The 15,943-nt window shown below is 39.5% G+C and overlaps 2 protein-coding genes across 3 annotated transcripts in view; one reads left to right on the top strand and one right to left on the bottom strand.

Annotated features, from left to right (window-relative positions):
* Positions 1 to 11,278, bottom strand: part of DSE (dermatan sulfate epimerase) — a 90,495-nt gene extending 79,217 nt beyond the window's left edge. The window contains exons 1-3 of one of the 2 annotated variants that reach the window (XM_087817570.1): positions 11,203 to 11,278; positions 10,475 to 10,532; positions 9,981 to 10,312 (exon numbers count right to left, since the gene is read on the bottom strand). In XM_087817570.1, coding sequence (XP_087673696.1) covers positions 9,981 to 10,221 — 241 coding nt within the window. In that variant the 5' untranslated portion in view covers positions 10,222 to 10,312; positions 10,475 to 10,532; positions 11,203 to 11,278. The remainder of the gene's footprint in view (positions 1 to 9,980; positions 10,313 to 10,474; positions 10,533 to 11,202) is intronic. The other variant, XM_087817571.1, reaches the window with a different exon arrangement.
* Positions 11,279 to 11,369: 91 nt separating this feature from the next.
* Positions 11,370 to 14,853, top strand: TSPYL1 (TSPY like 1). Its single transcript, XM_087817575.1, has one exon. It carries the CDS (start codon positions 11,443 to 11,445, stop codon positions 12,718 to 12,720), a length of 1,278 nt encoding a protein of 425 aa, XP_087673701.1. The 5' UTR covers positions 11,370 to 11,442; the 3' UTR covers positions 12,721 to 14,853.
* The last annotated feature ends 1,090 nt before the right edge of the window (positions 14,854 to 15,943 follow it).

The following is a 15,943-nucleotide window of genomic DNA, read 5'->3' as shown; positions in this document are numbered from 1 at the left end:
TTTAATAAAAGAGTAAATGTATGAAGAATACAATTAGTTCTTCCCTCTTAGGGCACATAGACATCTGATAAGAGAGGGAGCACAGAAACACACCCACCAAATGAGCATGACCCTGAGCAGGACCGGATCCCGCTACTCCTGAAACAATGGGTTACACAGCTTAGCTCCATATAGGTAAGGCCAAGGCTTCCAGAAAGGACTTGCCTTCTCCAGGAAGGAAAAGAATCGAGGCTCCTTTCCAGGCGATCCTCAGGACCGCCTTTCACCTCCAAGGAAGAAGCCTACAAAATGTTGCCTGTTCTATGTTCACACATGCACTTACTTCAAAACCTTTCAGCCTTACCACTTCAGTAGTCCAACCACTATCCTACAATCAAAGAATGCTCTATCTCTTAGGACTTTCCTCCCTAATTTTTGTTTGAATAGTATCTAAATAAAAATCACAGTTGGGGTGATTTCATCTTTAAATCTGTTGTTCATAAAGGTTCATGAAGTGTGCATTAAGAATCACAATCATGCGTTATCATATATAAATGACTTCACTCAAAGCAGAATTTACTCTGGCTTACTTCCACGCTCCAAGACTTTTATGCTGCTGGCTGGCATTAGGAACACTGCTGGAATTCATTCTTGAACAGAACTTTTCCTGAACTGAAACTCTATACTAAAAAGCAGTGAAGAAAACTTGTTGCCATTCATTTATTTTGGACTTAGATTCAAAGGGTAGGAGGAATGGGGGAAGGACAATAGTTCTTTGACACTAGCAATATTAAGTTAGTAGAAAGCCAAAACTCTCTTCATTAGACGTAATAGCCTGAGGTAGGATAATCAGAAAAACAATTATGCAAAGTAGGTCTTTGGCAGGAGGGGAAAGATAAGATACAGATATGTCTTGAAACATATTAAGCCATTGCTAAACATGATCCCTGTAAATTCTAAAAATTCCCAGCTCTTCACTACTGTAAAAGTTTACCAAAATGTGATAAAATTATATATTCAGAAGTTAAAGGAAGTTGTATATTTGAAGTTGGGCTTTTTCTTTCGTTTTTATGTTTGTATGAAAATAATATTCCAATATGAAAGGAAATGAGTACTACTAAGACCATACTAATTTTACTTTCTCAAGAACTATTTAGTATTCCAAAAATAGCAAGAGCCACCTAAAATGTAAAACTTGAAACTTACTATTCAAACACAATTCTATTATTTCCAATTGTTCCTCTAATTGTGACTCTGGATCTCAAAGGACTACAGCAAACTCTTAAAGTACAAATTTAGTAGTTCAGTACTCAATAAAGTCTCTTTCTGGAAAATGTAAAGGTCTGCCTTCTCTTTACTCTCTTAATATGCATCTTTCTAATAAAAATGTACACTTTTTTCTGGACTAAGATTTATGAATAACTGCCAAATTTAAAAAATGATTTGAACAAAAGCAAACTATTAACAGACTGGCAATTTATTAAAATTCCACAATTATATTTCCATCTAATATTCCACATTACCCTTGCCCATCACCAAAACGCTAGCAGTCTCAGAAAACAGCAAAGTATGTTAAGTAATGTTATTTTAGAACATACTAATTTTACTTTCTCAACTTCAATTCACAGTATATTGTAGAATTATCCATTTCAATACTACTAGTGTTAAAGGTGCGCTCTGAAATATTATCTTGGAACTCTTAGGTGAGTTTTGTTCAAGCTTTGGAGATCCTATTTGGTACAAGTTGACTAGGAGAAACCTCCTTCATCTCCATCTCTGTCTCTATCTCTATTGCTATCCCTGTCTCTATGTCTATAACTGTCTCTATACCTAATCAATAACTAGATCTATATATTTTTGGATTATGTCCTCTCTGCTTAGAATGTCTTATGACTCATTTAGGAAAAAGGAAGCAACCCACCCACATCCTAAAGTACCTTAACCACAATGCTAAGGCTTCTGTATTAACTGAAACACTTAACACTGGAGAAAAGCCGCCAAGTAAAATTGACCAAATCCCAGAAGATTAAATCAGTTTAGAATCTTTGTTTGTTTCTTCTTCCTAAAAATCCTTGATGGCCCAACTGGTTAAATATAAAAAAATCCACCAGAACTTGAGTTAATATATATTTGTAGCTATACTCAGAACTCCGTGTTTACCTCCACTGACCTCTCCACTACCCACAAATGTGGCACAAATTTCTTTTGCCTTTTTCTTCCTCACTCTGTTGGTCACTAAAGCCACGAATTCAAGAATGGGGATGTTCTGAAGGTCAGACTCTACAAAACTGACCTAACTTGGCTTATACTCTTAAAAATTTTGGCCCCAAATAGCCAAATATATTTAGTCATACTAAGTTGTAAGATTTATAAGCTCAAATTCTATGAAACTCAAAATCAAGGAATAATATTTTTTAATTCAAGCAGCCTTTCAGGATGAGAGAGTTTACCTACATTTCTAGTTTACCATGTCTTTGGGTGCATCAAAAACAAAAAAAGAATAATACATATAGGTTGAGATATCCAAAAAGTACTAGCAACTTTAGCAACCTTAAATGGTTGAGAAGGGAGTTAATAGAGTCGAAGGGGATGGCTCCTCTTCCCCCGGCCCACCTCTCAAAATGCAGAAAAAGTTAAATGCTTCCTGTGAGTTTTGATACTGGAACCAAGTCAGCTAACAATATTTCATGAACACTAAATATCAGAAAATGTGTAAAATACTTTACATTTAGCTTTCTATAGCAGCTGTAACAAATGACCACAAACAACACAAATTTAATATCTTAGAGTTCTGGAGATCAGAAGTCCAAAATGTATTTCACTGGGCTAAACTAAAAAAATCAGCAGGGCTGCACTCCTTTCTGGAGCCTCCAGGGGAAAGTCCATTTCCTTGCCCTTTCCAGCTTCTAGAGGGTGCCCACATTTCCTGACTAGTGGTTTCTTCCTCCATCTTCAAAGCAAGCAATGCTGGTAGAGCTCTTTCCACATTACATCACTCTCACCTCTTCTGCCTCCCTCTTCCACTTTAAAAAGTCCCTTATATTTACAGTGGGCCCACCCAGATAATCCACAAAGATCTCCCTATCTCAAGGTCAGATGACTAGCAACCTTAATTCCATCTTCATATTGGGTAGATGATATGTCAAGTGTGCAGGATGAAGATTGCCTCTATCTTCTCAGAGCGAGTTATAATTATTTCCAAATTGGACTTCATGTTTGAAAACAAACCTTTGTTTTCAAGACCTCTTTCTCAATATAGAACAGCAAAAACTATTTATGTCAGAGCTCTTCTATCCTTGAGTTTATTCATCAGCAAATAAAAGCTCTGAAGCCCATGTTTGAGAAGATAGAAAAGCTGTTAAATTAGAAATAACAGCAGTAGCAGGAGGTATTATTTCTTAAATCTTCCCCACATTTAATAAATGCTTCCACTGAGGGCACTTGTCACATATAAACCATATACTCTGTTTAAATTAATATATTAATGCTCCCACAGCTGTTTAAGCTAGCATTCAGTGTGGAATCATTCAATCAATGCAGACAACAGTGCACAAGCATCTTCTGTGTGCCAGGCACTGAAGATACAAACCCTGGAAAAAGAAGTTATCGGAAAAGAGGCAGCAGTCCTTGAGCTCCCCCATTACTGTAAAATATTTTAAGAAATCAGAAAAGCAACAGGGAACAGTAGAGAGAGCTTTGAAGTCAGGCAAACTGAGTTCATATCCACATTCCATTACTTACTAGCTATATAACTTTAGTCAAGTCATTTGGCCTATCTGAGATTTCCTATCTTTAGAGGAAGGTGAATTCTACCTATGTTATAGAGGGGATGAGATAATTTCTATTAATGATCAAATGAATGAAGGGTGGTCTCTTTCCAAATCAACTTTTCAAACAGATATGCATAGAATGGCTTGCTTACAAACCAAAGAAAGTTGTAATACAGTCTTAGAGCCAAAGAAGTCACAAGGGATAGTTCTCAGCTAGTGGATGAAGTGTTATGACAACCAAAGTATCAAGTTAGATACCATCTGAACTTTTCATATTGAATTAAATTTTATGTGAAAATTAGCAAATGACTTTGATGAAAGTTGATTTAAAACAAGAGAGTTTGCTTATTTTTTAATTTTTTATCATGAAAGTCTGGTTGTTCTAAAAAGGTTCTTTGACCTTGGGGCTGTATGCACACACATACAAATTTACTGATTTTTTTAAAGATTATATACTATCTCTGGAGTTTTAATGAACAGTGACAACACAAATTCGTAACACTGTTAAAAAATTTAGCTGCTCACCTAACATCATACTATCTACAAAGTGCAAAGGCACATTTTTTCTTGTATGAAATTGTTAACCTCAGGATTTTGACATGCTTTCAAATATAAAAGTCATGTTTATTAAATAGCTTGACTGTCATTTTTTGTACTGTACCAAACAAATAACTATGATTCATAGCGACTTTTAAAAATCTATGTAATTATTTTCATTAATTGTTTTACATACATTACTTTTATTTTATTTTAAATTATTTTGCCTTACTAAAAATACATTAAGGGTTTGTCCCACCAAGCATACATTTTATTATTTTAATAACTAATGAAATTATACACATTTTTCAACATCCTGTATTTGACTCTTTTAGCTTCCTCTCCTTGAAAGGTAATGGCTCAGACACATTTGCAAATTATTTTAAATCTATAAGTTTTATAATAAAGAAATATAACATCTGAATTATCTTTTTGATATTATGTGAACCAGTAGATAAGTAGTTCAAGTATACTTACTACCAATTATAAACACACATAATTTTTGCTAAAAAAAAAATGCTAGCTGAAAACATAAGTTTTTATAAATAATTTTTTCCTTAGTACCTTTATAAAATAATGGCCTGCTATCTCTGTGGTACAGCATTTTAGTTCTGGCAAGTCCCCTTTTTTCCACCACCTGAAGAAACTGTATGTCTAGAACAGCATTGTCCAATAGAACTTTCTGCCATGATGAAATGTTGTAAGCTGTCCAGTACATTAGCCACTAGCCAGATGTTGCTACTAAGCACTTGAAATGCAGTTAGTGTGGCAGATGAACTGAAAATTTCATTTATTTTAATTAATTTAAATTTAAATTGCCACATGTAGCTAGTGGCTCCTACATTGGACAGTGCAGGTCTAGAATGCATGTTAAAATAGCTGGAGCAGTGGAAAAGTATGATTACTATGTCTTTATACTCCACCCCTTTCTCAAGCTATTCAACTCTTACCCATAGTAGGATACAAAGTCAAGTCTCATTTCCTCCATGAAATTTTCACTGATCACTAATCCACATGGATGTCTCTCTTCTTCGAACTCCTAAACATTTAACTGTTTTATAATGGAATTTAGTGGCCGATTATACCTTGTACAACAGTTTAATTTTAATGTATATAAATTTAAGCATAAAATACAAAAACAACAACTACCAGCTTCTATTCACGGAAAGCTTATAGTGCTGAACACTTCACAAATTTTACTTCATCTTCTTAATAGCCTGTAAAGTAATTATAATCTCTATTTTACTATGAGAAAATTATGGCTCCAAGGGATGATGTGAACTGCTCAGGTCAAACAGGTAATAAGTAGCAGAGCTCCAACTTGAAACCAGGTCCATGACTCCAGTCTTTACAGGTGAGGCCTTGTCAAGTATGCAGGGTCATTTGAAATACTTTGGCCCGATTTGATTACTGGAAGCCATCATAACAAACCTAAACCTGTTCGAGGAGACTACTTTGTAACAATTACAGCTTAGTGGAGATAAAAGACTATGATTCAATTTAAATTATAAGAGTATTTCATTTATAGTAAAAGATCATTCCAAAATTCTTCCATCTTAGACTAGACATAGCACTTTCTTAAAGACCAATTGCTCCATCTAGTGAAACCAATGGGAATACCATACCCCCAAGTACTTAAGAGAGATTCCCAGCAGGAGCTGCAACTTCCCTAGCAGTTCTCTTGGAAATTAGTAGAAATGCATTTTGGTTATTACAAAGAATGAGGGTTTTCTTGGCTTTCATCAGGTGGGGTCAGGAATGCTAGATATCATGCATGAATTCCACATCAACAAAAAATTGCCCCACTTCCAAGGGGGGAAATCCACTTGTACTTACAAATCTGAGCTTGAAATTTAACACAATTTTACATATAAAAACAAAATGTTTGCACTGTTTTACTATTCAATGAATTTTCCAGGAATAAATTATGGCATTTCATCTAATTATATCAGTTGTAAAATACAGTATTATTTAAATATCACTAAGAAAGGAAAAAAAAAAGAAAAACATTGCCAATTAAACTATGACACAACACACAATGGCCCTGACCAGTGTAGCTCGGTTGGTTGGATGTCGTCTTGTGCATCAAAGGTTGCCAGTTTGATTCCTGCTCAGGGCACATGCCCAGGCTGTGGGCTGGATCCCCAGTAGGGGGCGTGCAGGAGGCAGCCTGACTGATGTTTTACTCTTACATTAGTGTTTCTTTCTCTCTCTGTGTCTCTCCTTCTTTCTCTCTCTCTCCCTTCCCCTCTCTCTAAAAACAAAAACAATTTTAAAAATTCTTAAAAAACACACACAGAAACTACTACACAATAGTTTGTAACAATGCTCCTGGCCTGCTGGCTCAGGTGGTTGGGAGTGCCCTTCCATACACCAAAAGGTTGAGGGTTGATTCCTGTCAGGGCACATATCTAGGTTGTAGGTCTGATCCCCAGTCTCCATCCATGGTGACTATACCAACAGTTATAACTTTCTAACTACTCTGTCATTTATAGTGTAGGCATATTAATACCTTTACATATTAAAATAGACACTATTAAAAACTACTTTTATTCCTTTTGTATCAGGATCATTATATTGATGTGTTTCTATTTATGTGCATAGGCAGGTTATATTATCTATGAGTTTCATTTCAAGAAAGTAAAGACTATTTTAGAAAATATCTGTTTTAGAACATGACATTTGATCTAACAGGGTTTAGAAAATGCTGAATTTAGGAATCATGAATAAATACTTTTCCTGTAAACAGAAAACAAATACTTGGGAGCACTTTTCTAACAAGTGTTAATGTGTGTGTGGACAGGGGGAGGAGGAGGCAAAATTTGTGTAACAATTTAACATTAAGTGAGGAGAGTTTTATGCTCTTGTTTTAAGAAAATGACTTCACATTTTGTATAAAGAGCACGAGCTCTTAAGTCAAATTACCTGGACTCAAATCATGGGCCTACTATTTTGTATGTCATTTTGAATAAATGACTAGGTCTCTCTGCCTCAGTTCCCTAGTGAGTAAAATAAAGATTACAATGGCAGGGTTCTCATGAGGACTCAGTGGTACAATACATGGGATGGCATTTACAATAATGGCTGGTACATCGAAGCATGAAATACATGAAAGCTATCATTAACTATAACCATAAAACAGATATTTCTGCAAAACAAAAATGTCTGAACTTCTGCTAAGCTCTTTACTACTTGAGAAATTACTCCTGATGAACTTACAATTTCTTGACATAATAGACAATAAAGGATTTGTGAGTGTTTCATCACAGACATGTATTAGAAAAGATTAGAGTATCTTCTGGGTAATGAGTTTTATTGCCAATTGCCACAAAAATGCTCTGCATTATACAAATATATCCTACAGTCCAAAGCACAAAAAGGTAATAGATGAAGTGTAGCCAAAATATATTCCCCCATCAAATAAAATACAATGCCAGTATAGACATACCATTAGTTTTTGTAAGACCATTTAAGGTTTTATTTTATTCAAATCAACAAATATCATTAAGGATCTACCAAAATCTCAGCTCCAGGCTATGCTGAGTAAGTACAAAAGAAGCAGGACTGTGCTCCTATCCCATGGGAAGATGCTGGGATGCTGGAATGGTGAGACTGAGAGGTATGAAAATACAGAATCCTTAAGAGGAAGAGCACACTTAAATGCTAAATTGCATGGCATGGCTCATAAATGAGTTGTAGGAATCCAGAGGAAGATTAGTGAGTCGTAGGGTGGTTAAGGAAAGTTGTGCCCAGGAGAAGGGAGAGGGGATGCAGCAGGTATTATATGTATGACCTGGTTAAGTTAGTTAACCTCTTGGCATTACTGTTTCATCCTTTACAAATTTTCAATTTAATGCATGTAAAACGCCAAGCACATTCTAAAGTAAAATAGGTTTGTGGTGGGGTCTTAGGGAATGATACCTGCCTAAAGAGAGATTGTTTCAGATATCAGGATAACCTATGTCATGTAAAGGAAAAACTTCCACAAGTAACAGCCCTATTACTATAAATACCATTTTTTTGTGGCAAATAATGATCACGTTTTCCCCCTTGTGTGGGTAAAATAACTCCCTTAGCACATGAGACTTGATGCAGGTTAAAATCCTATACAGTTCCTTCTTCCAAGCAAAAAGGTCTTTCTTTGAACAAAGAAATGGCCTAGAATATACATATCTGTTTTCCCCTCTAAATCCTTGCTTCTCTCACTGGCCCTTCTCTTTTTTAAAAGTGATCATAACCTAAGCTTGCCATCATCTGTAATGAAGTTATAATCACAATCACTTCTCTACTGTGTTTTTCAGATAAATAAAATTAGAAAAAATAAGTTTTTCTCATTTCCTGTATATAGTCAATCAAATATTCCATACCACAGCTTTTCCAATAAGAGAAGTAAGGATTCTTCCAAAGTGTCTCAATACTATCTGGGGAAATTATACTCACCAGAGTCCTGATTATATTTACATGTACCATCTGCCATTGGAGTCTTTCCTAACATTATCAGTTAGAGTCCTAATTTTCCCAGTAAGCAGAAACAGAGAAAATAACAGGATAACATTATGTGGACAACATAATGGTGACTTTAACAAGTAAAGACACATATCTTAGGAGTGGTGAAAGCCTGGCACTATCGTCTGCTTAAAAATAGAAGGTATATTAGAGTAATAAAAGTTTCCACTTCAGGCCAAATTAAATTATTCCAGTTCCAAGACTGAGAATAATTTCATGGCAATTAGAAAGAAGTGGGCCTTGTGAAAAATTCCATTATTCATTCTTATCTATACAAAAGTAATTTCAGTTATGGATCACAGGATCTATATACATTTCTTGCAGAGAGAAATGACGTAAGGCCTGGAATCATTACCTTGGCTTGTTCAGAAAGCAGAGAAAAACTGGAAATACAGTGTTGGTAGTTTGAGGCTTTGCTATGAAAACTCACCTAAATATGTCAGTCCTTTAGAGTTTGTTTGTCATACAGTGTGACCACACAAATGTAAATTATTTGTAAGACAATTTTTTTTAATGCTTTCATAGTCTTTGATGCATATGTACAAATTCATTTTGACTAGGACTTTCTTCCTGCAAACAGTGAGCAGTCTGGTTTCCTGGTGGCAGATAGGGAGGAAAGCAGGGAAAAATCAGCATGTCCCTTACTTCTGCAAGCACCAAGATGAAAGGCAGGAGAAACTGTATTCTATTCATTTGTGTACTTAACATTCTAATAATCTGTGCAACATTATGCAAGGCAGTGTGCTAGGCACTAGATAAACAGTGGTAAACAAAAACATAACCCCATCCTCCTGCAGATTTTTGGTCTCTTCAAATACCTTTTGTGTAGGTTTTGGCTTTAATTTTGTCTTCTTGTGCACTGTATAAGTTGATTTCTGGTCTCAATAAATAAAAAGAAACTCAAAATATAATAAATCAAGTTGTTGGGCAGGACCTCAGAGGAAGCAAAGGACAAGGCTGAAGGGGTTGCTACTAGGAAAAACTTGAGGCACACATAGATGCAGCACAAAATCTCAACTCGAGGAGCACTCAGTTCATATTACTTCTGTAACAAATTACCACGAACTTAATAACTTCAACCGACACAAATTAATTATCCTACAGTGCTGGAGATTAGGCATCATAAAATCAAGGAGTTGGCAAGGTTACCTTCCTTTGCAGGCTCTTTGGGAGAATCTGTTCCCTTACCTTTCCAGCTTCTAGAGGCTGCAGTTTCCCCTTGGATCCTGGCTCCTTCCTCCATCTTCGAAGCCAGCAGCACAGTATTTTCAAATCTTTCACTTTTCTCCCTCTTTCTCGCCTCTGCTTTGGTCATCATCTTCTCAGACTGACACTCTTGCCTCCTTTCTATACGGGCCCATATGATTACATAGGGTCCACCCAGACAATCCAGGAGAGCCGTCCATCTCCAGATCCTTAAGCTCATCATATCTATAAGTCTCTTTACCACGTAGGAGACACATTCATGGGTTCTGAAGATTAGGAGCGGGACGTCTCTGGGACCATATTCAGCCTACCACCTAAGACAAAGCAAATAGAAAAAAAAAGTTTGCCTCTTTTACACTTCAAGTCAACCAACTGCATGTCAGCATTCTGCAAATTTGTTTTCTACTTCAAGGCTATTTTGGTTATCCATTTTAACTGGCTTTTCTTCATAAAAATGGTGGCACGTGGCTCCTCACCTGGTATTTCTCTGAGGCCCTGTAACTCTCCAACATGTTTTCCTCACAAGTCAACAATCTAAAAATAAAACCACCAGAGACACTGACATAACTCTTAAATGAACGGTATGGGCGGACTGTCATGAATACACACTTCATGACAGCCACACTTTCCTATCTCCTTGCAGAACGAAACTAATGAACGGATTAATAATTTATGGGGCTGGAAAGAGCTTTCCTATTTTCTACACCCCAGTGAGGGGCCATTGAGCAAGATGTAGCAAACTGATCCTGTCTTAATTCGTGCAGACTTTATATAGCACAAGTTCTTCTTCGATGCAGATGATAAATTTAGGATGAGCAAGGAATAACATGCATCACTTTAATGGTAAAAACCCGCTGAGGAGCGTGGGCGCCCGGCGACGGTACAGGCTGGAACTGATATTTTCATGTCACTTCTGCTTGAGAAAAGGGAAACAACTTGCGATTTATCTTAGTCAAAAAAATACAGGGAAGATTTTTGATTCCGGACACTATGGAGTAACGGAATAGATTTACCTTCCTGCCTAAAAAACAAATTACTGGGACGCCTAGAAACATGTTTCTATACAAAGTACGAGGGTAGCGCGGGGCCCTGCGATCCCCCCGGCTTCCAGGCCCGAGGCAGTTTCCAGAAGCGTCGCCGGGGGCGCCCTCGGCGCCCGGGGTCTCTCAGCCCCGCCCACGAGCATTCCCGGAAGTCACTTTACCGCTCCACCGGTGAAACCGGCTCAAGTAAAACTAACAGAACCGCTCGCGCCAGGAAACCGCGGAACCAATCCCGCGAGCCGCGGAGTCTCGCGTACGGTGAGCTCCGCAGCCGTGACGTCACCCTCACGGAGACACTCGCGAGACCAGAGGGTGGGTGGGACCAGCAGTCGGTTTGCACCGTTCGCGGCTTCTGTGAGGAAGGCGGACGCTCACCTCCGGTTGGTCTGGCTGCCGCCGACATGAGCGGCCTGCACGGGGTCGAGAGGGCCCTTCTCCTCCGGACCTGCAGCCCCACTGTCCCCGACCACGCCCCAGGAGACCCCGACCCGCACCAGTGCCTGAAGCTCCGTGAGGAAACCGAGGCGTCCCAGGTGATGGCGGAGGCGGGGGAGGGGAGCTTGGAGGCCGTCGCGCTCCCACAGCCGGAGCTTGCAGAGGAGCAGGGAGCCCCCCGCGACCCTGCGGGCTGTGGCCTTCCTCTCCAGAACCGAGTCGGTGAGGACGGCGGCTACGGAGCGGCTGAGGCGGGGGTAGATGAGGCTCCGCCTCCCGCCGAGGCGCTGGAAGCCGAGCCTGTGTCCATGGCAACGGGCGGCGGCCTGAACAATGGCTGTCCGCCTGGGGAGCTGCGCGGCCGCGGCGCGGAGAGGTCGGGGTCTGAGGCGGCGGCAGAGGCTAAGGCCGGGGAAGCGAACACTGTCTTCTCAGTAGCAGTGGATGGGGAGGTGGTGGAAAAGGAAGGCGTGAAGGAGGAAAGAGTGGTGGAGCAGGAGATGGAGGTGGAGGAGAAGCCAGGAGGTGAAGAAATGGAAATGGCGGAGGAAGATAGAGTGGCGGAGGAGGTGAATGAGGGGGCAGGGCCCCGGCTCCTGAATGTGAACCTCCGCATGAACCCCCTGGAGGCCATCCAGCTGGAACTGGACACTGTGAATGCTCAGGCTGACCGGGCCTTTCAGCAACTGGAGCAGAAGTTTGGGCGGATGCGTCGACACTACCTGGAGCGCAGGAACTACATCATTCAGAATATCCCGGGCTTCTGGGTCACTGCCTTTCGGAACCATCCGCAGTTGTCCCCCATGATTAGGGGCCAAGATGCAGAAATGTTAAGATACATAACCAATTTGGAAGTGAAGGAATTCAGACGCCCGAGAACTGGCTGCAAGTTCAAGTTCTTCTTTCGAAGAAACCCCTACTTCAGAAACAAGCTGATTGTCAAGGAATATGAGGTCAGGGCCTCTGGCCGAGTGGTGTCTCTTTCCACTCCAATCATATGGCGTCGGGGTCATGAACCGCAGTCCTTCATTCGCAGGAACCAAGATGTCGTCTGCAGTTTCTTTACCTGGTTTTCAGACCACAGCCTTCCAGAGTCTGACAAGATTGCCGAGATTATCAAAGAGGACTTGTGGCCAAATCCATTGCAATACTACCTGTTGCGCGAAGGAGTCCGTAGAATCAGACGTCGCCCATTGAGGGAACCAGTGGAGATCCCCAGGCCCTTTGGGTTCCAGTCTGGTTAAACTTTGTCCTTGGGACTATCTCTGCACAAGGTCCCCTAACACTTCTTGCTGGACTTGTGCTTGGGCAGCAGAAGTGGCTATGCCTTTTACTTCTCTGTCTTCCTGACGTTTCTGCAACCTTTTTTCTGTGGACATTTAATTTTCTCAGCCGCAAGGTTGAGACCTTCATGGCCATGCTTCTCCACTTATATACAGCCTTCATGCTGTTCTGCATTACTGTCACAATGTGCAAGGCCGTGATTCACCCTGCTGCTAAGCCAAGTAAAAGTTGCTCCCAATTTCACTGCCTTTTTCTGCACTGCTTGGACCCTATTTGTTTTCAGGGCCTCTGGTCTGGTTCATACCACCTGGAATTCCAGCTTTGTCTAGGAGCCAGTTCTACCCACTCTGCAGTGCAGGCTTTTACAGCCTGTGGCCATTTGTAGGGCATTAATGGTATCAAGAGAGAGCAGCAGTGGGCCACTTGGTCTTTGTGATTTATGTGACTCCATTGCTCCCCTTGCACCCTTGGTCACCTCCTGTTGCCTGCTTCTGGCTGTGCCCAACCCTCTTAGCTGCTGCCTACTGGATGAACATCTTCCAGACCATTGTCAGCCCCTCTTGTTTCTGGTGAACCAGAATCTCCAGAACTGGTGGTGGACCCGTTTCCTATTAGCACAAGTCTCCAGGCCTTCAGTTCCTCTACCCAAAAGACATTTCCTCAGTTCCTCACCCCCTCTTCCCTCGATCCCAATCAACCAGGAACTGTAGTGTCAGGCAAGTGGTTGAGGGGACAGATTAGAACTTGTCCTCATGACAAGAGTAAGGTCGATGTCTAGGCTTTCTCAGCCTCAACTAGTGAATTCACACAAAACTTAGGTACCTCTTTGTACCTTCCTTCATCCTGAATATGATTGTCGGGATAGCAGTACACTTTCTCTCTATGTCTCTTATCGCAAAAAAAAAAAAGATAGCTTAGGAACATCTGCAAAACGCAGATCTTTTCATTAATTTCACTCTCCATGATTTCCAGGCACAGGTTGTCCTGTAAAATAGATTGCCAGAACTCTTATTTCCCTCTGCTTTCTTCCCCACCCTCTACCCCCCAACACCTGGAGGGTTTAAAGGCAGGCAGATCTGGATGGAATGAAAATGTTATCTAGTTCATAATGGATGGAAGAACTAAAGAGGCTGTGATGGGTGCCCTAAGCAAGGGAAACTGAACAAAAGATAGGCAAAAATGAGCCAGGTAAAAATTGGGCCTAAAATTAAGACAGGCTGACAGTCTTCAGGGAAAAGGCTTTTTCTATGTTAGTGGTGATAGGAGAAACACTTTTTTTCAGCATTTCTGTGGGAAAATTGAAGGAGATTGTAATGTTAAATGTTGCCAAGAGAAAATATTTTTTCCATTGATTTTTAGAGAGTGGGATGGGGGGGGGAGAGAGAGAGAAACACTCATGTGAGAGAGAGACATCAACTGGTTGCCTTCGGCACCTGCCCCTATTGGGGCAACTGGGGCTGGGGATAGAACCTGCAACCCAGGTATGTGCCCTGGACAAGGAATCCAACCTGTGGCAAGGACGGACACTAACCACTGATCCACACTGGCCCGGGCAAGAGCAGTTACTGAAAGAAACACAACTTTGGATGTTTTCTGTCATGTTTTCATTTGACTTAATTTATGCAGAAGATTAATACTGTGTCCTTTATTTCACTAGTATTTAGTAAAATCCTGTTAATTTCTTTTTCTGTGTTTTTGCTTACTGGGAAAATTGAGCTGTACAGGCCTTCTTTGTGTTTGTTTGGCATCATTTAGAAAAAACAATCTTTCTAGTACAGTATGATATGGAGACTTAAAGCAGTCTTCATAATGATTTTCAACTTGTTCTTATTTCTGTCAAAACTGTATTCTTAGAAATATAAATAACTTGGTCTTGTCAGATTCTCAAGACTGGAAATTGTTGTCTTCATGGAAAAATAACCTGCAAAAAAAAGTGTGGCTTGATTATCTTGGTTGATAATTTGCCTTGGTAACAATTTAGTAACAATTTAGCTTAAATACTTGGGAGATTGCTCTGTCAAATTAGAAGTGTACCTTTAGTATATTTATCTTTCCTTATATGCATGATGGTAAAATAAAAGCATGTTACTCTGTTAGAGTTCTTATTTTTCACCCTGCCAACAAACATGCTTGAAGAAATTATTTGAGATAACAGATTATGGAATTTAATAAAGTTCTTAAATGGATACAACAGGCATTATCCCAAAAGTAAAATAAAATACAGCACACTACCATACCTTGCCAAGGTAAGGAGGGATGTTGCTTTTGTTTGCTTTAAAATGTCAACAATTGCAACTGCTTACTCATGTTGTCACTTATTTCCCCATACAGTTTGCAGCTCCCCCATTCCCCCAACCTTCACTGAAAGCTTCCATTTCTGTCTGTGTAGATAATAGTCTCAGGTCATTCAGGGTCTTTTTAGTCTAGATGTAATGAAGTTTCATAAGCACTTTGTGCATTTAATAAGCACACATTCAGAGAATTCTTATCATAAGTGATATACTCTTCTATCCCATACTTTCTCAGCCGTAAAAACTTGTTCATTATTCAAACCTTACAACTTTCTTTCTCTCTCAAATCCTTCAAGGCCAGTCATGAATAACTCGTCTGTCTTACAGTTTTTCTATTCCCCTGAGGGAAGATGAAATTTTTTTTTATGTACTTGGTGTACTTTGTAGGATTCTCTGTTCTAGAAAATAACAATTCATTATATTGAATTCCATGAGCATTTATTAAGGCGTTCTGTCAGGCCCCAGGAAGATAAGAAGATAAAGTGCATTCCCTTTACTGTTAAAGAACTGGGAAAAGACTGATAGGCAAACAAATAATTGACACAGAGTGACACAGTAAAATAAAATACAAAGGTTTATTCACATGTTTTTCACTGTCCCTTTATAGTTTGGATGTTTTGTGAAAGCAGAGATGGGGGAGGGTGTTTACCTCCTTCACTACATCTAGCTTAATGTTTTGCACATAGTTGTCACCAGGTAAGTATTAAATGGCAAAATGAACAACTCCAATGGAGAAAATAAACGACCTAGTACCCAGAAAGACTTTTGATGAGGTAATGAAAAGAAGAAAATGGTTTTCAAGGCATTTGTAAAATAGACATCAAACATTTTTGTAAAGCCTTTATTAAATAAAAGCAAATTTTTTGTTTAATTAGGAAAAAATCTAAACACT

This window comes from Miniopterus natalensis, chromosome 5 (genome assembly GCF_054644295.1).
Source record: "Miniopterus natalensis isolate mMinNat1 chromosome 5, mMinNat1.hap1, whole genome shotgun sequence".
Classification (NCBI taxonomy): Eukaryota; Metazoa; Chordata; class Mammalia; order Chiroptera; family Miniopteridae; genus Miniopterus; species Miniopterus natalensis.
This window is presented reverse-complemented; position numbering and strand designations above follow the sequence as displayed.

What these genes read in the sequence shown, in the direction of transcription:
- TSPYL1 (XM_087817575.1), top strand. Translation starts at nt 11,443, where the DNA reads ATGAGCGGCCTGCACGGGGTCGAGAGGGCCCTTCTCCTCCGGACCTGC.